Source organism: Euwallacea similis, chromosome 8 (genome assembly GCF_039881205.1).
Source record: "Euwallacea similis isolate ESF13 chromosome 8, ESF131.1, whole genome shotgun sequence".
Lineage (NCBI taxonomy): Eukaryota > Metazoa > Arthropoda > Insecta > Coleoptera > Curculionidae > Euwallacea > Euwallacea similis.
In genome coordinates, this window is record NC_089616.1 from 3120052 (window position 1) to 3133963 (window position 13912).

The following is a 13912-nucleotide window of genomic DNA, read 5'->3' on the forward strand; positions in this document are numbered from 1 at the left end:
AAATTTAAAATGACATCTGTCAGTTAAAAAAATCGCATGTGGACATTTTCAAAATTTTTTTTTCTGATTATTACTTTATTTACCGGAAAACGTGTATCATAATCTCCTAATTAATTTATAAGATACACCACTTATCTCCCTAAGCACACAATTAACTGATAAACCAAGGCAAAGTGCGTGTCCTAAAGCTTTTAAATCTGCATTCCAAAGGGGGCCACAGAGTCCTGGAATGCGTCTGTGATACATCAAATCTATTATTGGATTTTCGATTTATTTTAAAAATAAAGTCATCCTTCTACTGCACCAAGCCGCAGTGTATACTTTTAATCCACAAAATTTCTTCTACCATGGCTGTAAATGCTAGCACAGAGGCTCGTGATGGAGTGGGAAGAAAATGGTACAGGAAAACGACTCAGAGGTAAGAGTTTTTGTGCCTTTATTTTCACATTTGGGTCTTCAAATTGTAACCCTAACGTGCGATGATAATTTCTTTAAGGTTGATCTTCATTGCTTAAATTACAATTAATAAATTTATCTTTCAAATTTGGGACTGTTTTGGTGTTAAGACGGTGGATTTTTTCCCTAGTTTTTGTTTAAGTAAAAATATTTTAAATATGTAAAGAATTTATATTTTATTGGTATTACTATAAGTGCATTTGCTTAGAGGCTCATTAATAATCATCTCTATGCCTCTTCTGTTTGATGTCACACCTCTTTATCTCTATTGCACAGTATGAGTTATGCCTTATTGTACTGTACAATACTTGAACACCAAAATACTTAGCTCAAAAAAATATTTTGGAATGATGACATGACCCATGTAAAAAGACTCATGTCATTCTTCAACAATTAAAGAGATAAATATCAGAGCATTTAACACTTCTTCGATATTCACCTCCAATTTATTTTTTTTACACAGTTTCCTTTAATTTTGAAAATAACGACAGATTGATTTGTCACTGGAATGTTCCAATTTTTGTTTGAGCAAGTTTCCTGCTTTTTTTTGGTGAATAGAATATTGTCTGTTTTCCTGGGATTGATTGTCAGTTTTCATTTTTTACATCTGCTGTATGTTACATCTAACACCTCCTAAATGGTGTTGGAAATACCGCTGTTTAGTGGATTTGTTATGTCTCTTGCATAGGCTTATCGTTCTATTTCCTATAAATCAAGAGTGGCCCCTTTACCTGTAAAGATGTATTACCTCATTTTAATTGGTATCTCTAGTTGGAAACTTTATTTTATATTTCTCAAGGAGTCTCAATTCTTGTGTCATCAGGCCTACACTTAAGAAATCGTTTAAACTCGCTTAAAGCACTGTTATCTTATGTTTTTTGATAAACAATTAATTGAGTAATGATATGATTTGTTACAACATTCTGACCCTCCTGTTAGATACACAGGATGTTTGATGTCATTATGAAGAATAGCGGACCATTGAGCAATATGATTTTAATGAAAATTACACGTTGATACCAACGAGAAGTACTAGGCTTGAACTCATTTAGGGCTTATGTAGGTAGTTGAATATCTAGTTAAATGTCTTAATCGGTCCGTAATAAAATGCCATATAAAGTGTAAAATGCTCTTGAGATTTCTGAAGCCTGCTTCCCCTATAATCAATTATAGCTAACAAACAATTAATATCTCCTCCCTCCGCATAAGCGGTGACGATATAGATCAAAGGTTGATCTTTATTATTTAGCTCACTCTTGATCTTTATTTCAAAAGTCCCAAAATTTACTGATAATAAAAACAAAGTGTACAGCAACGCATTTTATGGAAAACCTCGAAAATCTGGATCATCTGAATGTTTCCAGTAGTGATAGAAATAGGGCATATAGTTCAGTGGATATGGAGTATTTCACGAGTGGTCATGCATCCACACGAAGTGCTGGACATAGGTTAGTATCTAGTTGGATTTACAGCTGTTTTATAACCTCATGATGTTGATAAAAGACCTCCTTTAAAGCAAGAAGCTGTTTTCACACGTGAGAAAATTTAAACTTAAGTCACGAACCTCTAAAGGTACATTAAAATAGGACGACGAATTAACTTGAATCACGCAACGCCGAAGGTTCGATATTTTTGGAATTATTCCAAAACAATTTCTCCAGGAATTATAGGTTCATAGAAGATAAATTGAAATACGCCAACAAAGCGGTGGGTGGCATTGGCTTCAAAAGTCTCAAATGGTGTTATTGCGACATCACAAGGATAATAGTTTTGCGGTTTCGTTCAAGTTAGAGCTTTCAAGGAAAATTGATTTCCCCATAAAAATATGTTTAATCGAGTGAGATATTTGACGAGAAATGAAAGGGAGGTACGAGAGAAGTCGTTGTATGTTGTTAGAAATAGTGCTAGAACATGATATTGTCGTATGAGTGTTATGAAGCGTAAGTAGGATGTAATAAATACATTATGCAATGTAGTAACATGTTCATGGACCAACACCGACTACTAATTACATAGCTTATTTTAGGGTAATTTATTCACGGTGAAAATCAATTTCATTGATAATTTGCGGATTCTTACGCAAGCAGTTTCGTTATTGACAACGCGTTCTTCGCCAAGCAATAGGAGTAAAGTGAATATTAGATAGATGTTTTTATGGAGTAACTTTTTAATAAATTCTTAATACATTTAGTTATGTATATTCTTAAATTAGCCTCTCTGGAGATATTTTCGATGAATCATAACGCTCACATTTTTCATAGAAATTTGGCGAGTATCGACTGGTTGTTTTTGTCTGTTTCTTTCAAAAAACGTTCATTAAGAGTCTGCAAGTGATTATTGAGCCCTAATTACAATTATCCGTGTATGGTATTGTTGGCACGTAATATAGAAAAAAATTGTGATTATATCCATAAAAGTTATTTCAATCAATATAGGTTGTTTAATTGCTTTCCTTTGGATTTCTTTGCAAGATTTGAAAAACCAAATTTGCTGTATCATCGTGAATCCATGTATATTGCTAAAAATAATAATCGAACTGGCTCATTTTTCAGTCTTTCTTCAGAGCTGGTAATTCGGAAAGATCTTGGATTATATGACCATAAACGGTTTTAAAAGTTCCCTTCTATCCTGTAATTTTTCCAGTAAACCGAAAATCAAAAAACCCTAAAATATGTTCTAAAATATCATCCAGGGTCCCTTAATGTAAAATGTACAGGGTGTAACATATCATCATGGAAATATGTATTCCAGGGAGCGATAGTACCCTGCAAAATAATTTAAAAATGTCAATAGACTCATGGTCAAAAACAGCCATTTTCAATATACAGCATAGCAAGGTTTTACATTTTTTAAAGGATATTTTCAATTAGTTTTATAATGTTGTCTTGTTTTTATTTTAAGAAATTTTGTTAAATGTTGCGAATTGCTTCAAAGTTGATATCTGAGCTGTATGATTATTTATTATCCTTACTTCCTTTACATTCTTAATTTGCATTGATAAATATTTTTGCAAATTCTACAAAAACAGTGAAAGATACGAAAATACTATAAGGGACCAAAAAGCTAAAAAATTGAAGAAGGAGTTTAAATTTGGTATTAGAATTCATACAGTCTTCCAAAAAAAGATACAAAGCATAAAATAGAATATGATCCAAAAAGACAACACTCTGTACATGGCTACGGATGATTTTGACATTTTATTGTAGTAAGGTCTTAAAGAATATACATGTACGAAATTTTAAAAAAATAACTTAAAGCGTATGTGACAAAAACGCAAAATGTAAGAAAAATGTGAGACTTTGACACCTCGTATATCGAAAACGAAGCGCCTTTCAATATATGTTTATATGTTATTTTCGTTATATTTTGGGACTTAGAATACATGCTTGAATTTATGGTCCTATATTCATAAACATCTGGTATAATAATTATTTATTTAGAACTATATTTATTGTTAATTAATCAGTCATACGTTAAATAAATTTTAATCATATCTTGACTAAATTTTACACGACTTTAATCTTAATTAATAATAAGTGATAAAATATTCCATATTTTCTTCCACCACTGTATTTATAATTTATATAGTGGTGCGGTTACCTTTAGTATAACAGTTTTTTTTACTTATGAAATTGGAAAAATTTTCTATAAACCACTATACGTCACTGACTGTGCGGGATATGGCCTTTCGGACCCAATTTATTCTACAAATAGGGTGATACACGCTAGATACCGTGTAATTGAAATAAAAATAACAATTTCTGAAAATTTCCTGTGCTTTTTTAACTGTTTAGAAAACGAAAATTTGCCAAACACATCCCGAGATATGGACCCAAGACGCTCTAACGGTGCTATAACGACATCTCTGAAATAACTGTAGATATCAAACGCAGTGGATTGAAAATTAGCAATTTTGCATGGCATTTTTCTTTACTCTGTACGACATTGAACTTTTTTCGGATTATTCGCACTTTTCGTTTATTTTTGCGAGCAGCATATGACGAAAATACCCTTGATGATTTCTTATATGAGGAGTGTAATAAATAACATGTAAGATAAGTGTGTCTAAATATACAGCTGCAATCTTTGGGAGATAATGCAATAGCATTAAAAAGATAATTGAATTGTCATTTCGATTGTTCAAGTAACGGTGGGTTTATTAATAAAAACCCTACAAAAGCAGGACCCTTGTGAGCATCCTTTTTTTGTATTGCTGCTAATACCCTTATCTCTGAACGCGACATTTATACAATGCACAGTCGACCAATTAACGCAAATCTTGATAATGCTTAATGAGCTTATAGTCATAGTCCAATCGAAACGAACACACGTTCTCTTTTCCTCTTCCATTCATTGCACAGCCTGACTTCGTGTTGAACGTTTGAACGTGGGGTGTGCGTACGTTAATAAAAAGTTCACTACACCGTGATATTTCACATAGTGCCGATGCTCTAGATATCCGAACGTTGATTCCAAATATTTGACCTGGTCGTGGCGTGACGGAAGTTTTAAATAAGTTTTATCAAAAGTTTTCGGTATTTTTAGAAGTGCGCATTTATTTCTTAAAAGATACATTGTGTAAACACAAAGGTTCGCCTGTCGAGTGAGTTTCTTTGTGTCGGACTACGATGCGTTTTTTAAATGGACAGGGGCAGTTCATCGATGCCAGGGATGTGCCTAAAAACGAGTAAGTCCAAGCAACAGTTTATAAAATTTGTGTAATTTGGGAAATTTCCAATACATACGTGCTTTCTGAGTGATATCAGTCAGCTGATTTTCAATGTCATCCGTGGGTAAAGTACCTAAAATGTAAATTGTCCGAAGATTTCCAATGGTAGGGGGTTTACTGGAGCTTTCCAATGTGACCTTTCTCTTTATCTCCCTCTTGATTTATGCAAACATCATTAGATATTCCTGACAACGGAAATGGAATAAAAAACGATAATCAGAAAGGTCATAGTTTCGCTTGCATCACAAGGTCGTGAAGTAGATTTAACTATGTATTTGAGTAATCTTGTTGATTACTTGAGTGAGAGTCTAATCAATTTTGGCTCTAGCACCTTCCAAATGAAGCTGAGAGGGTGTTGTTGATTGCCGACTTGCTTTGTTCCTCTTTCGAGAACTGCCATTCAGCACCTGTTTCAATAACACTTTCCTGTTTAATTGCCTCCCAAATATGCCCGCTTCAATTAAGAATTCTTATCTAGTACTACCTGCCCATTCTAGTAAACAATTTACGCAAAAGTATTCATGTATGTTCCTCATTTTGTCTCCCTGCTGTCATCCTCGGCTTTATGTTGTTAATGCGAGTTGCAGGTGTTCAGTTTGCTTAACAAAGGAGACCTGGTGATCATGGAGCTCTGCAAGTAATGATACATAAATATAATTAAAGTTAATGCACTTATTTAGCGAAGACTGGCTTGAGACATTGGGTTAATGGTGAACCATTGATGACTCATATTAAAAACAAACAGAAAGTTGCAAGATATAGGCGATAATGACGGGCATTCATAAACTTAGCTAAATGAATCACTAATGCACACGTTTTTTGGCCAATGTTGAGACCCAAATTTACCACTTTTTAATATTATTTCAGAATCTTCGTCAATAGAAGCCTTCACCTGGAAAATATCAAGTTTTATGGGTTCGATATGGATTACACACTCGCCGGTAAGACAATCCAGTTTTTCCCTCCTGAGAGCTTTAGTGCTAATCAAAATCCTGGCGACTTTGCCTATAAGATAATTTCCAATTTTCCAAGAAATTATTGAAATGGAAATTATATTATTGGTAAAAGTATCAGAACATCAACATTGATTTATTGATCTTTTTCCATAGAATATAAATCCCCACATTACGAAACATTGGGATTCGACCTAGTAAAACGTCACATGGTCTCCATAGGGTATCCGCAAGAGATTTTGCAATTTGAATACGATCCTTCCTTCCCCGTAAGGTAAAAGCTCTTAATTACACCTTAATATTCGTTATAACCACACTAATTCCTCGCCTTTCAGAGGGTTGTGGTTCGATACAATGTATGGGAACCTGTTAAAAGTGGATGCGTACGGAAACATCCTTGTAGCCGTGCACGGATTTGAATTCTTGAAACAGTAAGAACGTGAAACAGGCTTGAGCCTGGGTTAGTTAAAGTTAACTCGTTTTTAGTTCACGAATATATGAACTCTATCCTAACAAATTTATAACCCTCGATGAATCCAGGGTGTACGTTTTGAATACGTTGTTCAATCTGCCCGAAACTTACTTGCTGGCTTGTTTGATAGATTTCTTTACTAACTCGCCCGATTACTCAAAAACAGATACGGGAGTGAAGTGCGGCGAGCTTCTGATGTCTTTCCAATCAATTTTCCAGGTAAGATTTCACATTAATACATCATGTTATTGATTACGGAGAATTAGATTATCTATCATCAGTATTTAGATTAAAGTCCAATAATTTATAAGCATTTAATTACCCTTAAAATTGATTAAATTAAGAGACTTAAATATGGTTTATTTTAGACTGTTATTGGTTTAGGGTTAATTTAATGGGAAGGATCAGTTGGATTTAAAATGGCTAGAATTAATTAATTTAATGAGGCCAAGAACCACGTATACCAAATTTCCAATTTGGTATATCTGGTGTGGGTGGAACACCAATAATAATTGAACATATCTCAAGTCTTAGTACGTTTAATTGCTTCATCAAATGTCATGAACACGAATTTTTAAAAACTGAAAATCAATAATCAGCATAAAATCAGTGCGTCCCTCTGGTGTTGGGGGACTGAAGCCCATGATTTGAGTTGTTTTAGAGGGATCTGTTCAGGATGTATAAATCATATTGACAGTATCACACCCAGATGACGTTTATAATTCTAGACGGGCGCATTTTTTTAAAGATTGTTAATTATTCGTAAAAAAATTATTTGTTTGTAAATAAAGGCAAATTTATGCTCCCCACTAAGTTAACTATTTAATAACCGTTAAGGCAGATTAAATAAGGAATTTGATTTCCCATTAATGTGTTTATGCTTCCCCGTTACTTTAATTTAATTGATGAAACATTTGAACTTATTGTTACACCTGTTAAGAAATTGAGAAATGGGCATTGCTACATTTACGCTAATTTGATTGAATTCAAAAAATTGAATTAGTTTCCTAGTGGGGAAGTAGGGAGTTTTACCGCCAAATGCTTATCTTAGTATCATATCTAAAATAGGATTTGATCATTATGGTTTTATTAAAATAAATTTGTTGATATTAAGTGGGAAAATAATTGTCTGCTGAATGGGTATAAAAATGTTTATCAACTTCAAAGTGTAATAATCAAATTGTATAAGAGAAATTGCTGGTTTTATAACGATAACTTCGTTGCATATTTTTTAGGCTTAATGGCATTGCTTGACAATATAGTCGGCCAGTTGCCGGACTTAACGTAATAAGTATTTTAAAAGTAGACTTGTTTGCTTTTAACCCTTGACAGGTTAAAATGATTTCAGGACGTACGAAACGCTGTGGATTATGTGCATCTACGAGGTGAACTCAAACAGCGCACAATCGAAAACCTGGAAAAGTATGTGAAAAAAGATGAGAGATTGCCCACATTTTTGGCTAGGCTCCGCGAAAGTGGGGCAAAAACTTTCCTCTTGACCAATAGCGATTATAATTTCACTGATAAGATTATGACGTATCTGTTTGATTTTCCTCATGGAGCTAAGGTTGGATTTGTCACTCTTTGCCTCTCTGGGGTCCTAATATTACTATTTACTAGCCTGGAGAACCCCATAGAAACTGGACTACCTACTTTGATATTGTAGTGGTAGATGCGTGTAAACCATTATTCTTCGGAGATGGTACCATTTTACGTCAAGTGGACACTTCAACCGGGGCACTGAGACTGGGAATTCATACAGGGCCTTTTCAGAAAGATCACGTATACTCAGGCGGTTCCTGTGATGTTTTTACGAAGTTGATTGGTGCTAAGGGTATGTAGTGAGTTCACAAAAAAAAAATGAGCACAAGGCTTTTTCGCAGGCAAAGACGTGCTTTACGTGGGTGATCATATTTTCGGTGATATTTTGAAAAGTAAGAAAATAAGGGGATGGAGGACGTTCCTGATAGTGCCTGAATTAGTGAGGGAACTGCACGTATGGACTGATAAGTGCCAGTTGTTTAACGAGCTTCAGAATTTAGACGTGAAATTAGGGGAAATGTACAAGTAAGTATGTGGTTTTTGTGGATTTCACAGGCGCAATAATTTTTTTTTAAATAGAAATCTGGACAGTAGCACTAAAGAGAAACCTGATATATCAAAACTGAGAACTGCCATTCGGGATGTGACGCACAAAATGGACATGACTTATGGCATGATGGGGAGTTTGTTTAGATCGGGATCCAGACAAACATTCTTCTCTTCACAAGTAAATCTTCTGTTTTGTTGAAAATGATTAATATTCAATAATTAAACCACTTCTAGGTAGTTAGATATGCAGACCTTTATGCAGCCACTCATTTGAATTTGTTATACTACCCCTTTTCATACATGTTCCGGGCCCCTGCTATGTTGCTTCCCCATGAGTCTACGGTGGGACACGAGCAGCATTTTGCCACTGAATTGATGCCAGAACCATACGATTTTGATGACGAAAGACGATCATCGAAGGTAAGATAGCTCTGTATTATTTTGTCCTACTTGAAGAGGTTTGTTAGAGTTCTTATTTTGTTTTCTTACCAGGATGAGTGGAGAAGTTTCACTGAAGATTCGCCATCAAAAATTTAAAACTATATGTTTTCGTTATATGTAAGTCTTACGCAAAGACAGCGCGTTTTATTTTATTTCGGTTACTGTTGTGACTACTTTAACGTTATCGATGTTTTGCTCTTTTGTTTTACACTGCCCAATTTTTTCTTGAAGAAAAGTTTATGGAAATGATGTCAGATCATTCATAAAGCTCACCATATTGGTTATTGTCTAGTTTCACTTACAACCTTCCTCGTCATTTACCTTTCCAAATTGAATAACCTTCCAGGTATTGGAACGTTCTCAAAGCCAAGTTCCCCACATCCGTCCGGAGACGCCTCAAACTGTAACACACACTCACGATGAAGATTTTAGTGATGAAGAGAGCGACGATAAAAGTGGCTCAATCAAAACCAATGGCAGCGGGAAACAGTAAACAGGTTACCAATGTATATCGGCAATATAACATACAGATGTCAATACGTATTTTCGATCTTGTGAGCGATTTTGCAGGTTTTTGTGAATAAAAAATAAATGTTTGATTGAATTTAGGGATTTGTAGTCAACACGACGATTACAGTCTATTTACAACGTTTACAACTACGATTTAGCAGTAGTTTCAATAAAGTTATTTATAATTTAATGTTGAAGGATTTGTACAAACTTCTTGAAATGTTTGTTCGCTTTGAATTGATAGTTTACGTACTAAAATTGGAAGTAAAGGACTTAAAGCAATTGAGTTTATGAAAACCATACTATACGAACTGCAATATGTATTGTCTTATTTTTCCTCAAGATGTATATTTGTTTTATTTTCTGTTTTAGATTTTACTAGTGTTTTTTGAAATATTTTATAATAAATTGCATTTAAAGTAAATGTGAGTATTCATTTTAAAGTAAAATTAAAAAGCTTCCACGTTTCTAACCCTGTCACACACGCCACAATCAATAAATTGGAAATCTGATACGAAAAATAAGTTATGATACTTCGTGAAAGCTTCAAGAGGTTTACGAGATTGTATTGTTAGTATTCTGAATTTACAAATCAAATGCGGTAATTTAAAAAATGTAGTGTTCTAAAACCAATGAAGTAATGAAAAACCTGTCAAAGATAAATTTATAAAGTATAAAATACCACGAATTTTGTCAGAGGGAAACCAGTGGCGTACATCACAATTTTGCACTAAAAAAATTAAGTGAAAATTGGGTGCTCCGATTTCGGCGAGATTGGGTTCCGCAGTAGGCATACGAAACAGCTTTGATATGCCGCGGTCAAAACTCGAATCGGACAACTTCGATTTTTTGGTCCAAAAAATATCATGGACTATACATCATGAAAATTTTTGGGCCAAAAAATCGAAGTTGTCCGATTCGAGTTTTGACCGCGGCATATCAAAGCTGTTTCGTATGCCTACTGCGGAACCCAATCTCGCTGAAATCGGAGCACCCAATTTTCACTTAATTTTTTTAGTGCAAAATTGTGATGTACGCCACTGGTTTGCCAAAAACCAAATGATGGGAAAAATGATTAAAATTTTGACCCGAAAAATTTCAGATGTTCCAATGTTAAAAATATTTGATTTAAAAATCAAAATGCAAACACTATCGTTCAGCAGTAGTCAAGGTAACTACTAGTAAATTTAACATTTTAATTGCTGCAACTAATATTTTAAGTAAGAAGTTTAAAATATATCGTTTTTCAGGTGATATGATGATTTTTGTACTTAATTTCAGTTGATCCTAAGTGCGCCTATAGAAAAAAAAAACAATTATTTAAACCTTAGTAAAATGCATTAGACAGCTTTAATTATAATTTTCTTTCCTGATAACGCCAACTATACAACAAGTTCATAACTAACTGTGAAATATGGGTAAATTTAATTCAATGCCTAGTTTGGCTACTCACTCCTAGATGGCGCCACAAAAAAAATTTATAAAAATTCAGAGATACTTATAATCGTATGTAGATGGCACCACGTCAAGGTTTACCCAAGCACGATACATTGGGTGTTGCTCACCCACTTGCTGATAGGTGTTTATTGTTGTTTCTCTTGTATCCATGCTTTTTATTACGTGCGAGTGAGACACCCTGTTGTTTCAGATATAACATAGTCCAGAAAGTCAATTATCGAATTAGGGTTGTCGTTGTCAGTTGTTATTTTAGAGTAAGTGGAAAAGTCTATACAGAAATTTGTTTCAAAGAAAAGTTAATCAGAAATCATAACAAAATAAATAAAAAATAACCCAAAAATCACAAATACAATTCAGTTTTTTTTACGTAATAAACTTAAATTTCTTCCTTTTCTTTTGAAGAAGTATTAACCCAAATTGCAAAAATGGTATAAACAACAAAGTACATTTACGAATTTTAACGATATTTAATAAAAAAATGGATACAGACTTACAAATTAGAGCCAGGGACTTTCCAAATATATGCAGGATTTGTTTAATAACAGGAGATCTTAAACCTTTGGTTGACGGGAACCTGTCTTTGATTTTTAAAGCCATTAGCGATATTGAGGTAAGTCAAAGGATATTATTGGGGTCAAATACTTTAAATGATTTAATACAAACTTTTAAGAAAGGCAGCACAAGCCTAGAAAGGATCTGTTACCTCATACAAATTCTAAAAATTTACAGAATCTACAACTGAATCTCCTTATTTGTAATATATTTTCAGATTACGCCAGGTGATCTCCTGCCTACCAATGTATGCATAACCTGCTCAAATTATCTGCAGGAGATTAGGCGTTTTGCAGACAAATGTAAAGCTAATAATACCATTTTAAAACTGGTGTTAAAGTCCGAAGAGAAAGAGGAAAAACTAAATATATCAGATGAGGATATCAAGGGAATAGAACTGGAATTAGAGGGTTGTGATGATGATGATATCCAAGACAATTATAGTTATGAGAGCAGTTTTGATGATGATTCGCCAGACTATTTTCCTCCGAAAACTGAACCCGGTAATAGAACCATTATGATCATAAAATGAAGGTCATCTTTTTTAATTCACTTCATTTAATTCAATAATCTCTTTACTGACAAATTAGATAAAACCCAAGAAGATCAGCCGTCCCTTAAAAAAACCCGAATACGCCGAAAAAGAAATGCCCTGGATACGGCAAAATCAGCAAAACCAAATCTCCGAAGACGAAGACATAGAACTCCTAAACGTGAAATGGACACTGATGATGAGGAAGACAATACTTCAAATAGTGCAATTCCAGTTTGCAAGACTTGTGGGAGCACTTTTACTAGCAAAACCAAGTTGTGTTCTCATTATAAAGAGAATATTGATTGCAGACCTAAAAGCTTTAAATTGTATAAATGCGAAATATGTGAAAAAGGTTTGTCTCACAAAAACAAGTAAAAAAGGTTGATATAAAAGGTATTTCTAGAATTCTCAACAATCCGCAGACGTAATGAACATATGAATACTCATACTGGAGAAACTCCATATATTTGTAATTATTGTGGGAAAGGTTTTCAGTTGTATCCCGCCCATTTTAAACATGTTTATAGGCATCGGCTTGCTTTGGGAGAAGTTGAGTTTAAGCCTGGCTATATGGAAAATAGAGTTAGGTAAACAATTTGCTAAACCAGCTGGAAAAAAATGAGGACACAACATTGTTTTTAGACTTAATTTGAAATGTGAATTATGCCCCAAAGTATTCGCCAGTCGGTCTGGCTTTGCCAACCACCAGCTCATTCACCAAGGCGTAAAAATTCAATACAAAAAACGGCCTAAAAAGGAAGAGACTGGCCCTAAATTAAAGAACTATCTCTGTAATTATTGTGCTAAAAGTTTCAGGACGAAAGTGCAGTTAGATGGACATATAAGAGGGCACACAGGTTGGATTGCTTTATTATAGTATGTTTAAAGTTTACACTCAATTTTTAGGGGAACGTCCCTTTGCATGTTCATTCTGCCACAAATTCTTCAAAACGAAAGCTGCCTTAAAAACACACGAAATGAATCACTTGGGTACTACGCCTCAAAGGTTCAAATGCGAAACTTGCAATAAACCTTTTTCCCTTAAGGCGCATTATGAAGTGCACAAGAGAACCCATACCGGAGAGAAGCCGTTTTCGTGTCATTTCTGCGGCAAATGCTTCAATTACCGAGGCACTTGGAGAGTAAATTTCACCAAAATTTTTTATTCTTTCTCCTGTATTTTATTGTTTAGATTCATCTGAGAATGCACACCGGCGAAACACCGTATGCATGTCCGGTTTGCGGGAACCGATACCATGACAAGAGCAGCTTGAACAAACACCAAAAGAAAAAGGGCCATGTGGGGGAGGCCGTCAAACAAGAAAGACTTATTCTTTAGTTGTGATATTTTTCCTTTTTAGTCGCAGTTTGGACTATTTTGCGTGATCTCAATCGTTTCGAATTATTTTTATTGAGACTTTCTAGCGTATTTTGTACTTATTATTTGTTAGCTTCGTTTGAAGAATCATTCAAACTAATTAAATTTAAAGAAGAGGCAGTTAAATACTTCAAAAGGCAGCTGTTAGTGCTAAGTTTAAATGACCCATACTTTATTTTCCCTATGCAGGAATTTTGTATAGTATACTTTATTTTTGTGTGTGTATTTAGTATAATTCTTAAAGCATTACTCATTAGCATCTCTTTTTCACTAACCTTTGCCTTCAAGTCTTCCACAAAATGTCACTTCTATAGGTTTTAGATTTTCTTTTGGCTAC

The 13912-nt window shown here is 34.2% G+C and overlaps 2 protein-coding genes across 4 annotated transcripts; both read left to right on the forward strand.

Moving 5' to 3' along the window:
• Window positions 1–56: 56 nt before the first annotated feature.
• Window positions 57–10076, forward strand: Nt5b (5' nucleotidase B). 3 transcript variants are annotated; one of them, XM_066392363.1, is made up of 11 exons: window positions 57–418; window positions 6053–6126; window positions 6295–6412; window positions 6474–6569; window positions 6625–6829; window positions 7959–8177; window positions 8231–8444; window positions 8494–8677; window positions 8732–8879; window positions 8936–9121; window positions 9489–10076. In XM_066392363.1, exons 1-11 carry the CDS (start codon window positions 348–350, stop codon window positions 9633–9635), a joined length of 1662 nt encoding a protein of 553 aa, XP_066248460.1. In that variant the 5' UTR covers window positions 57–347; the 3' UTR covers window positions 9636–10076. The 3 variants fall into 3 exon arrangements, with proteins under 3 accessions (XP_066248460.1, XP_066248458.1, XP_066248461.1); XM_066392361.1 differs by lacking the exon at window positions 57–418 and adding an exon at window positions 1749–1904; XM_066392364.1 differs by lacking the exon at window positions 57–418 and adding an exon at window positions 4764–5143.
• Window positions 10077–11404: 1328 nt separating this feature from the next.
• Window positions 11405–13791, forward strand: LOC136410439 (oocyte zinc finger protein XlCOF22-like). The gene is made up of 7 exons (XM_066392598.1): window positions 11405–11720; window positions 11880–12165; window positions 12253–12549; window positions 12601–12784; window positions 12840–13054; window positions 13104–13339; window positions 13390–13791. The coding sequence occupies exons 1-7, from the start codon at window positions 11589–11591 to the stop codon at window positions 13534–13536; spliced, it is 1497 nt and encodes a 498-aa protein (XP_066248695.1). The 5' UTR covers window positions 11405–11588; the 3' UTR covers window positions 13537–13791.
• Window positions 13792–13912: the final 121 nt, after the last annotated feature.

Coding starts and splice junctions, on each gene's coding strand:
- LOC136410439 (XM_066392598.1), top strand. CDS start 11,589: ATGGATACAGACTTACAAATTAGAGCCAGGGACTTTCCAAATATATGC. Junction 11,721..11,879: donor AAGCCATTAGCGATATTGAG/GTAAGTCAAAGG, acceptor ATATATTTTCAG/ATTACGCCAGGTGATCTCCT. Junction 13,340..13,389: donor ATTACCGAGGCACTTGGAGA/GTAAATTTCACC, acceptor TTTATTGTTTAG/ATTCATCTGAGAATGCACAC.
- Nt5b (XM_066392361.1), top strand. CDS start 1,780: ATGGAAAACCTCGAAAATCTGGATCATCTGAATGTTTCCAGTAGTGAT. Junction 8,178..8,230: donor ATTTTCCTCATGGAGCTAAG/GTTGGATTTGTC, acceptor ACTATTTACTAG/CCTGGAGAACCCCATAGAAA. Junction 8,880..8,935: donor AAACATTCTTCTCTTCACAA/GTAAATCTTCTG, acceptor AACCACTTCTAG/GTAGTTAGATATGCAGACCT.